General features: G+C 38.4%; 1 protein-coding gene across 1 annotated transcript in view; it reads left to right on the top strand.

Moving 5' to 3' along the window:
- Positions 1–14,700, top strand: part of cspg4ba (chondroitin sulfate proteoglycan 4ba) — a 31,489-nt gene that overhangs the window by 5,091 nt on the left and 11,698 nt on the right. The window contains exons 2-5 of the mRNA XM_014011750.1: positions 1,674–1,837; positions 3,985–7,557; positions 7,812–8,285; positions 9,084–9,260. Of these exons, the coding sequence (XP_013867204.1) occupies positions 1,674–1,837; positions 3,985–7,557; positions 7,812–8,285; positions 9,084–9,260 (4,388 nt within the window). The remainder of the gene's footprint in view (positions 1–1,673; positions 1,838–3,984; positions 7,558–7,811; positions 8,286–9,083; positions 9,261–14,700) is intronic.

Consider the following 14,700-nt stretch of genomic DNA (forward strand, 5'->3'; position numbering starts at 1 on the left):
CCCTAAAAACACAGGCTTTTTGGCTATCTAAACAGCTTGTACACAAATATAAATACTTATTTATACTTATTTTGTGTTTTTGTAATAGTTATTGGGAAAATATTACATCAGCAATTATTTTATTACCCTTTAAATTGCTTTCTGGAGATTATCCAAGGTGCTTCATGACCCAYAATTGGGTCCCAAGCCCAACGTTGGGAACCAAAGTCACTAGATATATGGTTCAGGCACATTTGATCGAGAAGAGTGCAGTTTTTTGATCAGCATGATTTAAGAACTGATAAACTTTTAAAAACATCAGATTTTTGTAAATTAAAAAAAATACCTGTATTTGTTTGTGCTCATGTTTGGTCTATACAAAATAAAACTAACAAAAGTTTATTGTATTTCATTTATTTTGCTAATTATCTGTTTAATGGGAACGATATCTTAGTAGTTTTTTTTATTTGCATTGCTAAATCTTGTATCATAAAAGATGTTTGTTTTTATTTTTACACATCCAATTGAGTGATTTGCCATAATTTCCCTGAAGTGCTGTTTTACATGCATCACTGATTTAATTGTGTTAATTGATAGTTTGGAATTGATCAGATAAGCTCCAGAATAGCCCATTAACCCCATTTAAGAGTTAAAAACCAGTATATGCACTCGTTACCTTTATCTAGCTTAGTCTCTCTGACCCATTAGCAGCTTGCCTCGGGGTCGTGAACAGCAAACAATTCAAAAACGTGGAATGGGCACGTTTCTTTACATAAAAATGTTTGCTTGACCTTTTTAGTTTTTTTTTTTTTTTTTTGGTGCTCATTAAAAACTGGTGGCGCCTGGGCATGCGGCTCATGTGAGAACACTTCAGAGCACGTTAGTGCAGATTACAGGGCAATGACAAAAAGCAGGGAAGTGMGGAMGAAGAAACAGCTGGGTCCGTCTGCCATGATGTTTCCAGAACAAGAGGCCACAGACAATGTGGGGACGTCAGAAGCTTTCATGTTCAAGTTGACGGTTGCTGTCAAGGCAGAGCCAGCCCGAACACGTCCGACACCCCTAAGCCGCCTCCACATCYGCTTCTCCAGTTCCGCTGTTATGGCGTTAAAGTCAAATACCTTAAACATTGCATATGTTGTCTTTACAGCTTTGGACAGTCCACAAACAACTTTCTGCCAAAGCTACAAATGGAAACTGACAATGACTTGCAATTTTGTGACGGTTCACATCCTAAAGTGCTCRTTATTATACAGAGAAAAGCATAAACCTGCAATCAGCCTTGTGTTTTCATGCTTGAATTAATGGTTGAGCACATAACATAAAGGGTACATTTAAGATAAATACAATTTATATTCTTTTCACGCAGGCAAAGCTTTAGTTCTGCAGTGTGTTTGTGTTYTAAAATGTTTGCACAGTCTTTGTTGCTTGCAAGAAAACAACCAGATGATGATAATTTCCTGGTTTTTCTATCTAAATGTCACACATTGGCTATATTAAGACTGCTTGACTTGTGTTTGAGATGTTACTGTAGTCACTCTTGCTGTACATACAGTTCCAGTTCTGCTTCAGTGAATATGAAAATTTGTGGCGTAGCCTGCAAAAAAGAGCGAACACAGCATTTTAACACATTTTCCCTACAACTTCTTATTCATTTATTTAAAAGAAAAACTTATTTAATGTCTCTCCCACAGCTTCTTTCTATGGTGATGGCTTCGTACAGCTCAAGGCCACGGAGTCGTCGGACCATAACGTGCTCCGCGTTCGCTTTCGAACCTCCAGCACCGACGGCCTGCTGTTTCTTGCTGCCGGCCAGGCCAACTACTTCCTGCTGGAGCTTCACGCCGGTCGCCTGCAGGTGGGAACATCCATGGCCGCAGCACACGAGCATATGTGTTCATGCATATAGAAGTGCACAGCACACGCAGAAGACACACAGCGTTGTGCTCGACTGTGCGCACCACGGACACACAAACACTGACCACTGTAAGCTGTGGGTCTGTCTTGGTTGTCAGTGTTAGTCTGTCAGCCCGGCAATGCACACAGACAAGCATGGTGTGAGTGTTAACTCGGCGTTAGTCACGTCTTGTTGCAGTGGAGACCAGGGGTTTGTTTTCTTTGTATTCAAATGAACAGTTGGTCATCGAGGGTTTACTCTGCAAATAGGCTATGAAATGTCAAATCTGAACCATTTTTCTCATTCTCTAACATATTTAACTAACAGTTCTAAGTGCAATATTTTAATTTCAGATGAAAAAATAATGCATTGCAAACCAAAACATGCTGAATATTTAATATTGGTGTAAACCCTTTTCCCCCTGAGAACAAACATTGAAATGTTGCTAATATTTTCAGACATTTTTCACGTGTAAACATAGCCCTAGTAGTACCATTTCTAAAGATTTCATCCAGACATAAAGTGCATGTGACATGCATATTATACAAAAAGTATAAGAAAGCATCTTTATATTTAAGAAAGTTGGAATAATACACATGATTTTACCCATTTTGTCTCATAACTGTCATATTTTCTTTTGAACTTGACTCAGCCAAAGTGAAACAGGAAGTGACATCAAAGGGGAACTCTTTAACAAAGAAAACTGTCTGGTGATTGTTTATTGAAACAATATTATTTGAACTCTGACTCTTCTTCATCTCTCTCATGATAGTGACTCAAAATAATCTTAAGAATCATCAGATTGTTTTCTACAGTCTGAGTTATTAGCTGTTGCAGATATTCCCCTTCGACATCACTTCCTGTTAATTCACAGGCAATTATCTCAACGACTGTTCATCTCAGCGACATGAMATTTCTTTTGCAATATTTGATCAATGTCCTCTTTCTAATAATGCATTCATATGTATTACAAAAATTTGATGTCACMGGCCCTTTAATGATATAAATAAATTCACTTTGGTCATTTTTAGTAAYTTTATAGCTTAAGATCTTGATCTTGAGTTCTAAAAGCATCTTTTGAAGCTCTTCCTCAAACACGGCAGGCTTCAGCCCCACAAAGTAAACACTTGTATGGTTGGCTGTCTTTTTAAAATGCAATTACTTTWAAAAATGTAGGAAATCATTAGAAATACGTGGTAGCTTCTGTGATTTAAACTTGGACATCCTTATGACTAAGCTCATACTTGCTAAATTTTCTCCACTGGGGTTGAATCGTACTGACAAATGTGTTGAATCTCTGCACTTCAGTGAGTAGAAAGAGTAAACTGTGTTTGCTGGGCTTTAAAACAGGCATTTTTCAAGCTTGGGGTCTCTCTCTGTGTGAGTCAGACATGAACGATGCTCCCTGAAAACTCATGCACGTTTAGCCCAGYAGCAAGCCTTGACAAGCTTGTCATCTTAATGAAGCGTTAGTTTGAGATAGTGCTGTGATTCTCTGTGGTCGTAGCTCAGGGCTAATAGATAATGGCGCCCTTCCTGTTCTAAAACACAGACGGAGCTCAATGTTATCACAACAGGTGACTTCATAAGCAGTCTGAATCCTGAAATTATTTCCCCGGGGGTCTACAGTTCATCATTTTTAAATTAATATTAAGATGTCATATTCATTTTACGCAATTATTTGTTTTGTAAATTGGAAAAGATTAGGATTTTATGCATTTTATTTAGAAATCTAAATATCATTTTGATTAATGGTCATGTTTTTGAAGTTCTGTATTTTAAACGCGAGCCAATGTCTAAAGGAAAAGTTTTGTAAGGATGAAAATAGTTCAAGTAAAATAGTAATCAAGGCATGCAGACTTATTTACAGTGAAGAAGCTAATGTTTAGTGAGTGCGACAACAGTAATCTTCTTTGTTTTKCATTGAATGCTGTAGAATTATTCATTGTAAAAGACGAAAAAAATAAAAAGTGTTGGAGAAAAGGCTTGGAGGTTTTAAAGTTGCTAAAATTCAATAATTTTTTTGTTTGTGGACTATGAATCCAGATCATTTATTCAGTTTTTGTGTGTTATAGCATGTTTTAATTGACTTTAATTGCTTCTCTTAGGTTAAACTGGACCTTGGATCGGGGGAGCAAGTGCTAGAATCAGACCGAGGCATCCAGCTCAACGATCTGGCCTGGCATTCTGTAGAGGTCCACCACCTGCGGTCAAATGTCACGCTGACTGTTGACAAAAACTCGCACACAAGCATAAAGATGCCTGGTCCTYATCACATCCTCAACATTATTGATGGTCTTTATGTTGGAAACTCGGGGGGTTTGGATAAAATGTATCTACCTAGAGACTTGATCGGCTTTCGAGGCTGCATGGACGAGGTGGTCTTCAATAAGCATGACTTGTTGTCGTCACTGAGACCATATACTGGATACAAATATGTCTATGAAGTGTCTTTAGGCTGCAGTCCCCAGTTTTCTGCTGATGTAGAGGATTCTGTCAGTTTCTTCAGTTCCAGGGCTTATGTCTCTCTTCCAACTTGGACTATTCATCAAGAGGCTGTATTTCAGTGTGTTGTGCATACTTCAGCCAAAGAGGGGATTATTCTCTACAGTTCAGCCAGAGAGGGGGGATTTGTTGCTCTGGAGATTCAGGAAGGTTTGCCAGTGGCCATTGTTGGGAAAGGTGGAGTCAAAACTGAGTTACGTTCACAAACATTTGTTAATGACAGAAAATGGCATTCTTTGAAGTTGCGTTTTAGTTCAAGAAATATTGACCTAACAGTGGATGGAGAAATGGTAAAAAGTAGCATTAGCTCCCATTTAAAGAGGCTTCATCTCAAAGGTTATCTTTTTGTTGGAGGTATAGATGATGGCACCAGGTCAGAGGTCAGAAAGGTAGGGCTCATCTCCGTATCAGGAAGACGTGTCAGAGGAGGTTCCTTTAAAGGATGCTTAAAGGATTTGGAAGTAAATAGAGTCAAAATGAGTCTTGCTAATGCATTAGTCACCAAAGATATCTCAGTCGGCTGTGAACCAGAGAAGCCACCAGAACCACCAACATCTGTGAATCCTACAAGTACACCAAAACCCCTTTTTCATTTGATAACACCAACGCCATCCCTTCACATGTCCACCCTTGCATTTGGCTTAGACAGAAGGTACGGTACAGATTTCGTACAGGTTAGGAACCTTGTGGTTCAGGAGGGTGGCCGAGCATCTCTTGAGGCCAAACACATCAAGGTATTGTTGGACTTCAAGAAGCTTGGCATTCGACAGTCTCAAATTATGTTCAGAATTGTAGAGCAACCGATCAGAGGTCAGATGAGGCTCGACGTCGATCAGGACCAAGAGGAGAACACATTCAGCATGCTGGATCTTTGGCATGGGAGAGTGGTGTACGTTCACGGAGGCTCAGAGGAACCAGATGACTTCTTCATGTTTTCAATTTTTTGTAGCAGTAGAAAGCAAGTTCCTGATTACCTGAAGGACGGCAAATTATACCAGTACAATATAACTGTGACMCCCACCAATGATGCACCGGAATTGAGCCTTCCTGAAGGAAATCTCTTTGTCCTGTTGGAGAACTCTAAGAAACTTCTGACCTCAGATATTCTGAAAGCCACAGATATAGACAGTAACTACACAGATGTTATCTTCTCTGTGCTTGGAAATCTGAATGCTGATGCAGGCTATTTGGAAATAGAGAGCAACCCTGGCAAAGCAGTTACGTCATTCTCGTACACAGACTTGAATGAATTAAGGGTGTACTATGTTCACACAGGGGTGAGAAACTCAAGGATAGTTCTCAGGGTCAGTGATGGGGAAAAAGTCAGCAACACTGTKGTTTTAAGGGTCATGGCTGTAGCAYTGCAGTATAAAATTGYCAACAACACTGGGCTTGAGATYGTTCAAGGTGAGACAGCTGTAATYAGTTCAAAGCAATTGGCAGTGCAAACCAATGCTGTGAAACAAGTTGTAGAAATCCGATACGACATCATCGAACCCCCACAGTTTGGAGAACTCCAGAGGCTTCACTCGAGTGGGGAATGGAGGCGGACCGAGTCATTTTCACAAAGACTTTTAGAAAAAGAGCGTCTTCGATATRTTAACACCTTTCAAGACATCCAAACGTCAAATGTCACTGATTATTTTAAGTGCAAAGTTGTTGTAGCTGCAAGTGCAAACACAGAAATAATTTTCCCAATTACTGTTAGCTGGATAAAGTATCAGCTGGTGAAGAATGTAATGATGAACATGGATAAAGTTAGAAAAGTGGCATTAAGCTCAGAGTACCTTTGTGCCAGAGCTGAAGGTGTGGTCGTCTCAGAAGATGACCTGTACTTTCGGGTTCTTACTACACCAAAGAAAGGGAAGCTCCTGCTTAATACTTCACTGTTGACAAAGAACTCAACCTTCAGCCAGAAAGACCTGAACGAGAAAAAGGTCCACTATGAGCTTGTTGATAGACCCTATGAGGACACAACAGACAGRTTCAAGTTTCAGCTGGTTTCTAAACATGCTCAGTCTGAAAATTATGACTTTCAGTTTTCCATCAAGGCTGACGTCAACAGCGTGTTTATGAGAAATAAAGGACTCRCACTTCAAGAGGGAGAAAGTAAACTCATCACTAAAGATGAGCTGTTTGCAGAGAGYTTGAGTACAAAGGACATGTTCTACACGGTCATGAGGAGCCCTAAACATGGAAAGCTAGCTCGTATTAGTCAGTCAAACTCCARTGCCAGCTATGACAACATCTTCACCTTTAGTAATCAGGATATACTGCAGGAACGGTTGATGTACATCCACGATGACAGTGAAACAACTCAAGATGGATTTACTTTCATAGCTTCTACCAGCCAAAAATTCAAGTCTTCCATCGAAGRAGATGAAATTGGCTCCAAAGAAGGAATATTCAACATCTCTATTCAGCTGCTTAATGACCAAAAGCCAATGCGTGTCATCGATAAAGTTTTTCATGTAGTAAGGGATGGACAGAAGTTGCTCACTATAGAAGACTTGCGCTACCATGATGCGGACTCTGACTTCGATGATGGCCAGCTCATCTACACTCGACGTGGAATCCCAATGGGAGACCTTGTGCTGGTCAACGACACCACTCATCGACTGTTCCAGTTTCAACAGAAGGACTTGGAGGAAAGACGAGTGYTGTTCTTTCACAAAGGCGTGAGCACTGGCAGATTTGTGCTGTTCGTCTCAGATGGAAAACATTTCGTATCGAGCCTTTTGGACGTCAGTGCTCGTGATCCTTTCTTGAAGGTCGCTAATAACACTGGTCTGTTGGTTCAGAAAGGACAATCAGTGACTTTTTCCACCAGCAATTTCAGTCTTGTATCAAATTTGGACATAAGACATGACAAAGATGTTGTTTTCAATTTGAGTGAGGGTCCCAAATATGGAGCTCTTTATTTGAATAAAACAATCGTGGAGTCATTCACGCAGTTTGACCTAAAAAATGGACTGATCTCCTATCGGCACAATGACAGCAAACATCTGACGGACTTTTTCAACCTAACAGTGAAAGCTAAAGGTCTTCAGCTTGCAGAGAGAATCAATGTGAAGGTTTATCTGGAAAGTCATCAGAGGCCACCTATCGTGCAGCATCTAGARTCTTTACTTGTGGAAGAGGGAAAACCAGTGAAGATTGATGAAACTAAACTTGAGGTGAGTCAGTTAAAAATTTAGTAAATCATATTTAAATAGGGAAACTCTATTCATTTATTTTTTTTGTTCATGTATTAGTTTTTCAAATTCTTAGATTTACTGAAAGTATGTCATTTTAAGATCTGGAAACAAAAAATGCAAAATTAYAAATCCTACATTAAACTGGTCAAGTCTAAATTCTGGAGTGTTACAAAAAGAATCCAATGAAAGTAACGTTTCAGATTTAACCACTGAGTGTTTTCTGTTCGCTGCAGGTCACACATGAGGACAACCTGCCATCTGAGATTGCGTTTGCAGTCAGGGTAGCCCCATCGCACGGCTATCTCAGGCGTTTTGTAGAGGCAGAGGAGCGCTACATCGGAACCAAACAGTCGCCTGTCAAGACGTTTACCCAGGACGACATTAACGGCGGCAACATCCAGTACGTGCAGGTGGAGCCGAACAAAGTGAACGACACCTTCGTCCTAGATGCCACCAACGGGGTCACTGACGTCTGCGGCATTAGGGTGTCTGTTGACATCATCCCCCTCCTTATCCCCCTTCACGTCACTAATTTCACACTGACTGAGGGCGCCTCGAAGGCACTTACCCAGGAAGTGCTCAAAGTCACTAACAGACACTTTTCTGGAATCAGTTTCCTTTATATTTTGACCGATTTGCCTCATCATGGTCGCATAGAGCACTCCAGACACCCTGGTGTGTCCATAACCACTTTCACCAGGAGGCAGGTGAGAAATCCTTAGCACCGACACTCAAAAATGGTACTAAAATAGTTATCAGCTGTAATTTCTGCACTTATTATTATGGCTTTGATATGTTTTTAAAATGCATAACACRTTTTTTAATACATACACAATAATTCATATCAACTCTCATATATGTGACCCATCACATCAAAATGAGGATTAAGTCAAATTTGGTCAAAATGACCTAATCATATTTTCAGATTCCTGGCTTTAAAAGCTACATTTTGATACTGAGATCATCCTGATATCATTAGTAGATCCAGAGATATTTAATTAGTCTGGTTGGTTACAATAATACATAAATATTTGGTCTAAATCCTAATTTTATGTAATTTTAATGAGGATTTTTTTTATGTCATTTTAAAAAATAAACCTCAGATAGTATTTGAATATTAAGATTTCCCAGCTGGAAAGAAACAAAAGCTTTGAAAGCTCATAGGGAAAATCTCAACATTTTAAAGGCGTTTTTCCTCAAAATCAGGTTTTTGTTGCTAATGCTCAAAAAAGTGTTTCAAAAAAATTTTTTTGGGATAATATTTCAGACCGTTCGTTGAAATGATACATTGATAACACATTTATTTGTTATATTTTGACAAAATGTAATTTTTGAAAGTGTTTTAATCAAAACACTATCTGCCTATTTCTCCACATAACAACTTTTAGACTTAATCCTCATTTCAATGTGATATGGGTCACATATCGTGTCTCTGCAACTACTTTGTTCAAAACCACTAGTTGCGGTTTCGGTGTTATCTAATGATTTCTCTGATTTTCAACCAGGTGGAGCATGAATTCATTTACTACGTCCACGACAACAGCGAAACCCTCGCTGACAATTTCACAGTGGTGGCCAACGACACGGGCCTGAGGAAGCAAAGTGCAGCTCAGACAGTTTACATCGAGGTTACTGCTGTCAATGATGAGCCTCCTGTTATTACAACCAACAGGGTCCTCAGGGTGAGTCTGCACTCCAGCTCTAAATTTAAACTCTTGACACATTTTTTTTAATCCAGCAGGAGTGGCACTGTAGCTTACTGTCAGAAGACTCGCATGGGGTCAGTGTTGCAAGTTGTCATGGCAGACTGGCTGACGGAAGGGGGGAAACTATGTTTGCTATGTGGAGGAGGGACTCTCAGCACTGGCAGCACAGAGCAGACCTATATTTGGAGGTGCCCTGACTCTGTCAGAGTGTCTGTGTAGGTAGTTAAGTGTTAAAACCTAAATAAACATTAAAATGTCAATCATATTATCTCTAAAGGAGACATAAGCTTTTAAATACTTCTTTTTCTCATTTAAATCATTCAGTCAGAGTCTATAGAAAGTGGAACTGCAATGCTTTGGTGTRAATTCCTCTATATTTTAGCTTTCCCAACCACTCGTACTCGTTTACCCTTTTTCTGGGGTGTGTCTCAAACTGTGTTTCCATCCCATTTTAATTCGAATTTTGAGTGAATTTTTAAAATTTCGCAAAAAGGAAAAGACTAAGAAATGCAAGTCAGACGTGTTTCCATCCACTGGCTTGAAGCGAATCACTTACGTCAGACGCATGCATTTAGTAAACAGGAAGTAAAAGTTGCATCTCAGGACAATGGAGAGAAGTTATCAGGAACGTGTTGCTACTATGGGGAAAGTTGTAATTGTTCTGTCATATCAACTAGTTCTGGAGATTTTACATGCGGTCGGGAAACGTAGAAAAAAAATGCAATTCTCTTCATGTTACGGGAATAACAGAAGACGACAACAGCAGGAGGAGGGTCCTGCTGCGAGTCGCGGCTGCAGTCGCTCTGGTACCGGTCCAGTACCATTCAGATAGTCGGAACAGCTGATCAATCATGTGAGGTAAATGTTCGCTACGTCAGAATAGATTCGACAAATGTTTTTTCATCTCTCCTTTTGCGCATTAACTCTTTTTCGAAAAAAAAMAAACAAAAACCACCAAGCGAGCGTATCAACTTTTATGCGAATTAGAGGAAGTTTTTTTTCGAATCATGCCGTTTCCATTCACCTTTTCTGATGCGATACTTCAAAATGCGCATTAAAAAACCTTGACGGAAACAGAGCAACTCGTTTTGAGGCTGTCTCTTAAAATCCAAAYGAGGTGCTTCAAACCCCGCCCCYTCCAGCTTCCAGCTCGGTTCATTGTAGTTTGATAGAGAGTAACGTCGATCTAGCAGAGCGTAAAGGTTTTATTCTGAAATTCCCTCCCTCTTCATTATTATTGGTATTTAACCACAGAACTCTGCTGGTTATTTTGACTCTGTTAACTGTAGCCGTCTCTTGCATATGTTTAGAAATATATACACAAAATATTAAAGTTGTTAAATGTCCATGGGCTGGATGATGCTGACATGTGCTGTTTTGTAACCCAAGTAAAACTCAATGAATTTTAGTGGCTAAAGTTTGAGATCCAGCTGGAAAGAAGGTTGAGATAAAAATCTTTGATTTTTCAAATCATTGTAATCCCACAGCTGCAGAGAAGAAAAACTACAAATATTTGTGTCATTAAAGAAAACATGAGTACCAGTTTAATAGTGGTTATGATCAGAAACACTGATATTTTACTCAGTGTTTGGTTTAAAGTCACAAGTTTAAAAAGAAATAGTATATGTTAATGGCCACAAGGTGGCTGTCTGTCACTGCCCATCACCTTCAATCTGAAACTGAACTGTGAAAGTTTACTGATTTTTAATATTTTTTTTCTCTTCATGAAATTGATTCGGATTGTTGGTTTAAAAATACTTTTTGTATCAGTATAAAACCCTCATGTTCTCAGTTTATTAGCTGTGCCTCATGAATTATCTTTATACAGTAAGTGTCTTGGCAGCTTTGCACTGATCAGTGCAGTCAAGTTGATAAAACAAAATTGTTATTCAAACTAGTTTGTCCTAAAAACAGAAACTCAGCCAACTGAACAGACAAATTAATTATCCTCCACTGATTTTTTTTAACAGTATAAAAACAATAGAAACTGTGACTTTGTATGATTTTAGAGCTGCTTTGAGGAGCGACTCCTGCAGGCAAATTCTCAGTTTCTTGTCATGAGAATTTATGACAATAATATATGATTCTCTTTTTGTAGTTCTGTAACTGGGACACGGGCCCCTCGGGGGGCTGCGAGGATGACTAAAGAAATAATATAAAGTCAGATAGAGTTGACAAAATGAATTATGTTGGGAAAACAAACAAACACATGATCTGATGCTATTATTTGAGTCTATTTACCACAAAAATGCAACTTAGCTCCATATTCAGTTGTTTTTCCTTGTGTGTATGAACAAAGAGGAGACATCTAATCCACTGATATTTGCTGCTTTGTAGGCTTGTAGAAAGAAAAGTGGAAGACTTTTAATCAGTTGAAGCAGTAATGGAACAAAGATTGATGTGTGGTGAAGATGTTTGTGAGTGGTCCGCCACGCTTTGGGAACTGATCTGGACTCCGAATGGGATTTTCATGCTAATTAATCTGACACGTCTTTTCTTTGAATCTGATGATTCACTCTAACTTTGTTCATCCATCCTGCTGTGGCTTCCTGTTAGATGAAAGATACTGACGGTGTAGCTCTTTCTCACCAAGGAAACAAACATGTGAGGCTAGTGTTCTTCTGTGGTCGGGTATCCCACTGTGGTGTCATGGTTGTCTGTGACCTTCACAAGTGCTTTAATTTTCCAGTAAGGTACGTTTAAAGTTTAACCTACCTGAGAGTATTGCCTGAGGGTTTGTATTTAAACTCCACTTTAGACAAATATGTACAGTCAGGGTCAAATGTAAGTACATCCTCTTCTGAAGTTTCAAATTTCAGGACACAAGTAGGAACCATGTTGTCTAAACCAAGTATTAATGTTTGGTAAATGTAACCCATCATATCGAAACGAGGATTAAGTCAAATTTGGTCAAAATTACTTAATTACATTTTCAGATTCCTGCTTTAAAAGCTACATTTTGATACCTGGATCATTTTATCATAAGCTTATCCAGAGATATGACTTAATTTGTCTTGTTGGTATGATAAAACATTACTGTTTGGTCTGAATCCTAATTTTATATAAATTTATTGAGTAATTTTTGATGTCAATATAAAGAGGAAACCTCACATAGTATTTTTTTATATTAAGATTTCCCAGTTGGAAAAAAACAAAAACATTTCTAGCTCACAGGGAAAATATCAAAAATTTAAGGCGTTTTTCCTCAAAAGCTTTTTTTTTGTTGCTACTGCTAAAAAATGCTTCAAAAAGTTTTTTTTAGGATTATATTTTAGACAGTTCATTCAAATGATACATTCATAGGGCTTTAATTCATTATATTTTGACAAAATGCATTTTTTGCACATGTTTAAATCAAAACCTTATATCTGCGTATTTCTCCACATTCCACTTTTGGACTTATGCTAATCCTCGTTTTGATGTGATGGGTCACAAATCAAGCATCCTGAAAAGTGTGTCATCATAAAGTTGTTTTATTTAACAAAAACTAAATCAGTTTGTAAAAACACTGTTTCTATGCWGGAAAMACTAGGTAGAGCTCGTGCAGTGCCCAGCCATAGCAATGAGACTGACGTTTTATGTTTAGTTGAAGTTAAACATGAAACAATGACATTAGTTACAGCAGGCCCTTTGAGGGCCACCATAATGTGGTCCTCAGTGAAAATGGGTTTGACACCCCTGTCCTAGCAGATTCACCTGAGGGTCATTAAAGAAAGTTAGCTTTAGCGGTTAGCTTAATAAATATTAAAGTTCATGTTAGGAAACACCTGAACAAGTGTCTCTTAGAAATGACTTTTCAAAATAAAACTGTGAAGACTGAAAAGTTGTCTCTGAAAAAGAAAATAGTTTTGAACTTTGTCTTTTGGACAGAGAGGTTATTGTGGAGAGCTAATCAGCTGTGGTGGTGATTTCCTGATTTGATTTTTTTGTTAAAAAAAATAAAAATGAATGCAGTGCTTTGAAAGGAAAAAAATACGTATTGCCAGATAATAGTTTGGTCTATATTTTTTCATTTCTTTGTACCATTTGCAAAATTTCTCATGAATCAGACTTTAATGAAACTTTTGTAAAGTTATCACTTGGTTCAATAAAACTTAGTCTGAMACTTTAGCATGAAAGTCGTTGGGCGATGAGCATCGCTTCAACTAATTCTAAATCTTTTACTTTGTGATGCTTCTGGTAGTCGGCACATTCCTGTAGATGTTCTCATACACACGTTGGGCTCATATGTTCCTTTCCACCCACTTCATCTCACTTCTGCAGAGGGGCTGCTGACATTTCTCACATTAACCAACATTCAGAGCGCAGCAGCTTGAAGTTTCCTGTAAGCCTGCTGCTGTGGTCCTGAGATGTTTTATAATGTTTGATCACTCGCTTTATTTAAAAAAAAAAGACTAAAGTCAAGTCATTTTGTAAATTTGTCTGCAATATGATTTAATTAGGGAACTGTGAAAGCAGTGGCAAAATGGATTCTGTTTCCAGCGTTTTGTAGAGTGTTGGGTGTGWAAAGGAAAGCTTTGTTTTAGCATTTTCTGACATTCCTGCATTGCTTTTGTTTTTTTTTAACAATGTTATCTGTAACTGGAGGCATTTTAAAGATCAGTTCATCTTGTACTCTGTCTAACCAGTCAACAGCTCTGTTTGAACTTGGCATAAAAGATTAGATGAAATTGAAATTGGGTCATGAAGTGATAAAATATCTGTAAAGAGAACTTAAAAGGACACGTCGTGTTTTTTATCTGTAATAACCTTTACCAGCCTGTAGCGTTAATTACTGTGGAATGACAACCTGTCTAAGTAACAACAATGGTTTGTTATGCAACAGCTCCTCTGGCTTGGAGTTTACGGACTCATGGTTCAGTAGTTTTGTGCTGTGTGTGTGTGTGTCAGTGAGTTSCTCTGTTGCTTCGTGTTAGCTYGAGGCTTTTCACTGTGCAAGGAAGCAGGATTCACCAACACTCTGAAGTAGTTCAAACTGTCCCAACAGTCTGGACGGCTATTTTTAGTCCTGGGAAGTCCATGATTTTAAAGGGTTTAGTGTATTTTTTTTATTATTTTTTCTGGTCGTGTTGTTGTGTCTGTGCTCAAGTTAGTGAAGATGTTATGACAGTTCTGCTTCGATGGATGAAATGCTTCAGAAGGATGAAAGGCAAGAAAAGGAGGAAATTGTGAAATGAAAGTTGGGAATCAAAAACCACTAAAAGGAAATCTTAAGTTAACATTCAGAAATTGAATAAGGCTTTATATTATTGTTAACAAGTAATGTTGATGAATGACAACTTTAATTAAATAAAACTCAATTCTTACAGAGATCAGGCTTTACTTTGCAGCTGTGCATCAAATCAGTGGTTCCCAAACTTTTTATCTGCTGATCCACAAAATATTCATGGCAAAAACTTGTGACCCCAAATATTAC

Source organism: Austrofundulus limnaeus, unplaced genomic scaffold (genome assembly GCF_001266775.1).
Source record: "Austrofundulus limnaeus strain Quisiro unplaced genomic scaffold, Austrofundulus_limnaeus-1.0 Scaffold84, whole genome shotgun sequence".
NCBI lineage: Eukaryota > Metazoa > Chordata > Actinopteri > Cyprinodontiformes > Rivulidae > Austrofundulus > Austrofundulus limnaeus.